Source organism: Cyprinodon tularosa, unplaced genomic scaffold (genome assembly GCF_016077235.1).
Source record: "Cyprinodon tularosa strain WSP-4 unplaced genomic scaffold, ASM1607723v1 ctg1772, whole genome shotgun sequence".
Classification (NCBI taxonomy): Eukaryota; Metazoa; Chordata; class Actinopteri; order Cyprinodontiformes; family Cyprinodontidae; genus Cyprinodon; species Cyprinodon tularosa.
The window spans coordinates 9830-15923 of NW_024038591.1; the positions used below are offsets into that span (position 1 = coordinate 9830).

At 42.6% G+C, this 6094-nt stretch overlaps 1 protein-coding gene across 1 annotated transcript; it reads left to right on the forward strand.

Annotated features, from left to right (window-relative positions):
• Positions 1–269: 269 nt before the first annotated feature.
• On the forward strand, positions 270–3632 carry LOC119781482 (mannose-binding protein C-like). Its single transcript, XM_038281966.1, is given in 5 exon segments — positions 270–407; positions 713–861; positions 864–899; positions 2748–2813; positions 3063–3632. Coding segments are annotated over 4 exon segments (612 nt in total). The 5' UTR covers positions 270–407; positions 713–734; the 3' UTR covers positions 3446–3632.
• Positions 3633–6094: the final 2462 nt, after the last annotated feature.

Here is a 6094-nt window from a genome sequence, read left to right on the forward strand (position 1 = left end):
CAGTCTTTAATCAGTAGCACTGATCTGAGACCAGAACTTTGAAGAAAAAAACTGAGCCAACAGAACAAATAAAAGGAAGACGATCTGGACTGAGTCTTTAAACCTCTGTTTGTTAATCGTGATTAAAAACTATTAAGAGTGCAAATTCTTTGCTTTTGTGGGATTAATGTGAAACTCCATCATTTGAATGCTAACATTTGAGAAAAGCAAACCTGTTTGCGGAGAAAATATCTAACGTTAGACTATGAGAGCGCTGTCAGTTCCTTTTTCTCTGTGTTTCTAACATTTTTGATGAGTCATGATTTCCTTTGGACTGGATCTCATATTTCTGACTGCAGATCTTTGCTCAGATCAGTCCGCTGGTCGGTGGGTAGCAGGAGCACCTTCTGGATAATCACATTTGAAAAGTGAGTTTTCCCTCTTTCTATTATAATCTAGTTTTTGGTCAGTATATTCCATGAATTTTAGAAACTTGAAGCAAACATTAAAAAATATCCTGGTTTAATTATTAGTGACTTATACTTTTGAACCTTTGCAACCACTATCTTGTATAAAAGTTAAAACAATTTTATTTACTGCAAAACCGTTCAAAACGATGTTACTGTACATATTATATTAATACTATTTGAGCTTTTGAAACATTTTTTCAAAGAAAAAAAAATACGGAGCGTAGAAAATCTGAAGGTTAATAAAGAGGTTTTTTTTTTCACAGATTCCAGGGATAAATTGAGAAGATGAGGTTTTGTTTTTTCTTCTATGGTTTTTGCCTGATTGTCTCCATGAGCTATGCTCAGCTGCCTGGTCTGCCTGGTCCTAAAGGGGAGAGAGGACTACCAGGATTTCCAGGCGCGAGAGGGCCACCATGGGACCTCCCGGTCTACCTGGAACATGTAGACCAGGTGATGAATATGAGACTACACTGCCAGGAATTGGTTTAATTATGTCAATATTTTAATCACTTAAACTCAATTAACAGAAAAAAGTTCAGCAGAATGAGTCAGCTATTTAAAGTCGTACGGAAGTCATATTTAAATGTCAAATCATTCTGGCTTAAACATGTATATGAATGTTCTCTTTATCAGACCATATTATCCCAAATTTAGAAAATTTCTATAAAAAAAAAAAATCCTGTCTTAAATCAGTGTTTTTTTTTTTTTGTTATCCTCTGCAGGCCAGTTAGTTCTACGTCAGCCTGAACACCTAAATTTGGCAAATTATATTTCAAAGGTCATCTGTCAATCAGATTTTTTTGGTCAAAGCATCTTGATTCCCTGGCTGATGCAGACGGGCTAACGTTAGCACTGGCTGATGCAGACGGGCTAACGTTAGCACTGGCTGATGCAGACGGGCTAACGTTGGCCCTGGCTGATGCAGACGGGCTAACGTTGGCCCTGGCTGATGCAGACGGGCTAACGTTAGCCCTGGCTGATGCAGACGGGCTAACGTTAGCACTGGCTGATGCAGACGGGCTAACGTTGGCCCTGGCTGATGCAGACGGGCTAACATTGGCCCTGGCTGATGCAGACGGGCTAACGTTAGCACTGGCTGATGCAGACGGGCTAACGTTGGCCCTGGCTGATGCAGACGGGCTAACGTTGGCCCTGGCTGATGCAGACGGGCTAACGTTGGCCCTGGCTGATGCAGACGGGCTAACGTTAGCCCTGGCTGATGCAGACGGGCTAACGTTAGCCCTGGCTGATGCAGACGGGCTAACGTTAGCCCTGGCTGCTGCAGACGGGCTAACGTTAGCCCTGGCTGATGCAGACGGGCTAACGTTAGCCCTGGCTGCTGCAGACGGGCTAACGTTGGCCCGTCTGCATCAGCCAGGGCTAACGTTGGCCCTGGCTGATGCAGACGGGCTAATGTTGGCCCTGGCTGATGCAGACGGGCTAACGTTAGCCCTGGCTGATGCAGACGGGCTAACGTTAGCCCTGGCTGATGCAGACGGGCTAACGTTAGCACTGGCTGATGCAGACGGGCTAATGTTGGCCCTGGCTGATGCAGACGGGCTAACGTTAGCCCTGGCTGATGCAGACGGGCTAACGTTGGCCCTGGCTGATGCAGACGGGCTAACGTTGGCCCTGGCTGATGCAGACGGGCTAACGTTAGCCCTGGCTGATGCAGACGGGCTAACGTTGGCCCTGGCTGCTGTTACCATCGCATAAGCCTGGTTGCTGCGGTTCTCTCAACTTCTGAAAATTTTTTTAAATTACACATTAAATCAGTAAATGGGCCATATAGTGACCCTAAAAGTATAATGTTCTCACTCCAAATGATCTTAAAACATACTTTAATTGAACAACAGCAACAGAAAAGAGAACTTTTAACTTAATACTCTGAGCTCTGTTAGCGCTCCATTGAAAGGAGACGGAGACTCATCCACGACCTCTGACACTAAACTCTCCTCCTCTTGCATGTTTCCGCTGTCCATAGCGTTCCTTGACAGCGTCGTTTCTAAGTCACCAATTTAGTGCTACTTGGTCCCAATGGAATTTCCCATCGGGAACCTGCTAGCACTAAGATGCTAACTGGTTAGCAAGATGCTTCCAACAAACCGGCCACAACCAAAAAGCTAATAATCGACCAATCACATTCACTTTATGCACTCGTGTAAAGTCAGGCACCACTCTGGAGAATTCGGAAATGCAACGGTTAGAATGGCCGCTTCCCTACGACTTTAAAATCATAGGCATGTTTCACTGCTTTGAAGTTTCAGTTATTCGTAAAATTGCACCTATTTCATCTAGATATCTTCGGTTCCCTCGAACAGGATGTTCAAAAACTGGAGAAGATCACCACAAAGCTGGACCTTGGTGGGTTTACAGTTCAACTCTGATCAGTCAATAATTTCACACCTTTAATAGAGGATATAATATTTACCTCCTGTTTTTGAGTTTTACTTATTTTCTTTCCATGAATGATCTTTATCTCTTATTTAGATACTGTACATTTATTTAAGGATCAAATTCAATGACCGGAAAATAAAAACAGAACATGTTGTGAATTCTTTCAAATGGTTGACATGTTAATAATGTGATGCTGATTTTCTCCTTTTTATCCAGCTGTTAGCTTTGACTTTGTGAGGAAGATAGATCAGAGATACTTTGTGTCCAACAAGGAGAGAGGATCGTTCCTGACGGCCGTGGAGTTCTGCTCCCAACATGGCTTAGAAGTGGCTCTGCCCCAGAGTGAGGAGGAGAACCGGAAACTGATTCAGCTGCTTGGTGAAGCTGATAAAAGAGCCTGGATCAACATCAACAGTCAGAAAGCAGAGGGGAACTTCCAGGCTGACATGAAAAATCAAGCCCTGAATTTTACCAAATGGGGAGAAAGTCAGCCGGATCCAACCGTTCAGGATACTGGCTGCAGCGTGGTCACTGAGAACGGCACCTGGAGACTGACCAAAGACTGCTCTCTGGACGCTTACATCATCTGTCAGATATAGAAATCTCTGCTTTCTGTCAGCATTAGCTTTTTTTTTTTTTGATAACATAACCATTATAACCTTATATACCTTCTAAAGTAAGCAAAATCCCTTCAAGGGATTGCAAAGTGTCTAAGGCTATGGATGCCCAATGGGTCTTGTTTTTACATAACTCTTGTACAAATAAACTAAGCAGAATATAAATCAACTTAAGATGTCTGTTTGTTAGAAGGAGGAATCAGGAAAGTAAATGAGGAAACCGATGCAGGTGAACCTGACATGACTCCTAAGGAAGCAGCTCTTACCTGCTTTATGACTGTGAGATAAAAGATAATCCATTCTAACTAGCTCTACTCTCTAGTTACCTTTTGTTTCTACATTCTTAACCTTAGAATTGATTTTCATTTTCAAGGTAAACAATATGTATTTTCATAAGGTTGCAAATAAAATTGTCAAATAAACATGGTAGCCTGGAGGGTGTCTGCTAAAAAAATAAAAAATAGCAATACAGAGAAGAGCTATCAGGATAGCTAATCTTTGAGGCAAAATAAATACAAAAATAAAAATAAACAAATCTATCTCTCTCTCTATATATATATATATACATATATATATATAGAGAGAGAGATAGATACCTGTAAATAAGAACCGAGCAATTGTCATGTCAACTTGCGCCACAGAGCTACAGGAATTCACAGGAATGAATTAAGGAGTTGCCGTGTTGCCATAGCAACGCCTGCTTTCCTTTTCTGCTGTAGTAATGAGGCCGTTTCTTCTGAGACAGTTTTTAGCCAGGAAACTGAGACCGGCGTTCTTTTTTATTTGTTTTTATCTTGATGGTGGACTTTCTGTCGCAATCTACTCTGGAAATCAGATGTTAGTTTTCTAAAAGTCCCAGTTTGCGATTAGGCAACTTGAAGGCGTGAGAGAAAACAGATGTTCAGATTATCAGCCAAGTAGAAACCAGTCAGAAATCTGTAAGAAATAAAAACACCCATTTCAGCCCCTGGTGAACCGCCTCATTACACAATATGTTCAGAGATAAGCTGACTTTATTTTTTTGGCTAAAGCTGAACAAATGATAATAAAACTGTTATAAAAATGTGTTATAAAAAGCTTCAGCAGTGTTCACTGTTGAACTCATGTTTAACAGCTAATTGATGTAGCAAAGCTTTGGGATGTTGCTCAGGCTTAATGTTGCACGTTTTAAGAGACCAAAGACGAGGTTCATGGCCACCTCACCCTTTTTAAGACTGGCCAGCAGCCACAGGCAAACCTTTCCCCCTTCATGGAAAGAAACTCCCACTCTTTTTAAACAGCTCTGAACAAAAACAAAATACTTCACTAATGTTGAGTTTGTCTGGATCTGCTTTGTCTCTTCTGGCGCTTCCTGCTTCCTCTGACATTCCTCCACCCCTCCCACTCCTTTCTTCAGCAGCAGGTTGGAGTTTGACCAGCGGATGATTAGCTTCTGCTCTTCTTACCGTTTGTTTATGAATGTGGTGAAAGAGCCAGACGGATGCTTATTGCTGCTTCCCCCAGCAGAGCGCCACATCTTCACCTCAGACCACTGATGCTTTATGTGAAACATTTATCACAATCTAACAGTTTCACTGTCAAAGGACTCGTGATACTATTAAATACACCACTGCACCACTAAGAAATATAAAGGCCAGTCTATAAAAACTATTTCATTAAAATTTTACAGAGAAGAATATTCAACTAATTCATAGGAAAGTTGGAAAAACCTATTTTAGATGTTTTCAGTGTGTTTTTGCAGCTTTACAGAATTGGTCTTTGCTAAATGCTGATGAAGATTCTCAGTCATCCAGGTCATAGTTTTCTCAATTTAAATGACATTCGAATTGAGAAAGCTTCCTGGATGGGAAGTGAAACATCTTCAAACCTTGGAAACCAAGTCCAGTGGATTGTTTTTAAACTTACGGAATGTCTTTGCTAGACCCTTCTAAACTCTTCAGAAACTTAAAGGAACACTTTTTAATCAGAGTATAGCTTTAAGTTAAACTTGTGGGATATTGCTTTGGTCAGGTCAGTAGCAGGGGGGGGTGTTAATCAGTTTCAGCTGCTTTGGTGTTAATGAAATGAACAACAGGTGAACTAGAGGGGCAACAACAAGACGACCATCAAAACAGGAATGGTTTTAAAGGTGGAGGCCGCTGACATGTTTCCCTCATCTTTTCTGACTCTTTTTCACCAGTTTTGCATTTGGCTAGGGTCACTGTCACTACTGTTAGCATGAGGTGCTACCTGGACCCTACAGAGGTAGCACAGGCAGTCCAACTCCTCCAGGATGGCGCATCAATACGTGCCATTGCCAGAAGGTTTGCTGTGTCTCCCAGCACAATCTGAAGAGCATGGAGGAGATTCCAGGAGACAGGCAGTTACTCCAGGAGAGCTGGACAGGGCCGTAGAAGGTCTACAACCCATCAGCAGGACCGCTATCTGCTCCTTTGTGCAAGGAGGAGCAGGAGGAGCACTGCCAGAGGCCTACAAAATGACCTCCAGCAGGCCACTGGTGTGAATGTCTCTGACCAAACAATCACAACGTTCTGCTGCCTGTAACATCGTTCAGCATGACCGGTTTGGTGGGGGGTCAGTGATGGTCTGGGGAGGCACATCCATGGAGGGACGCACAGACCTATACAGGCT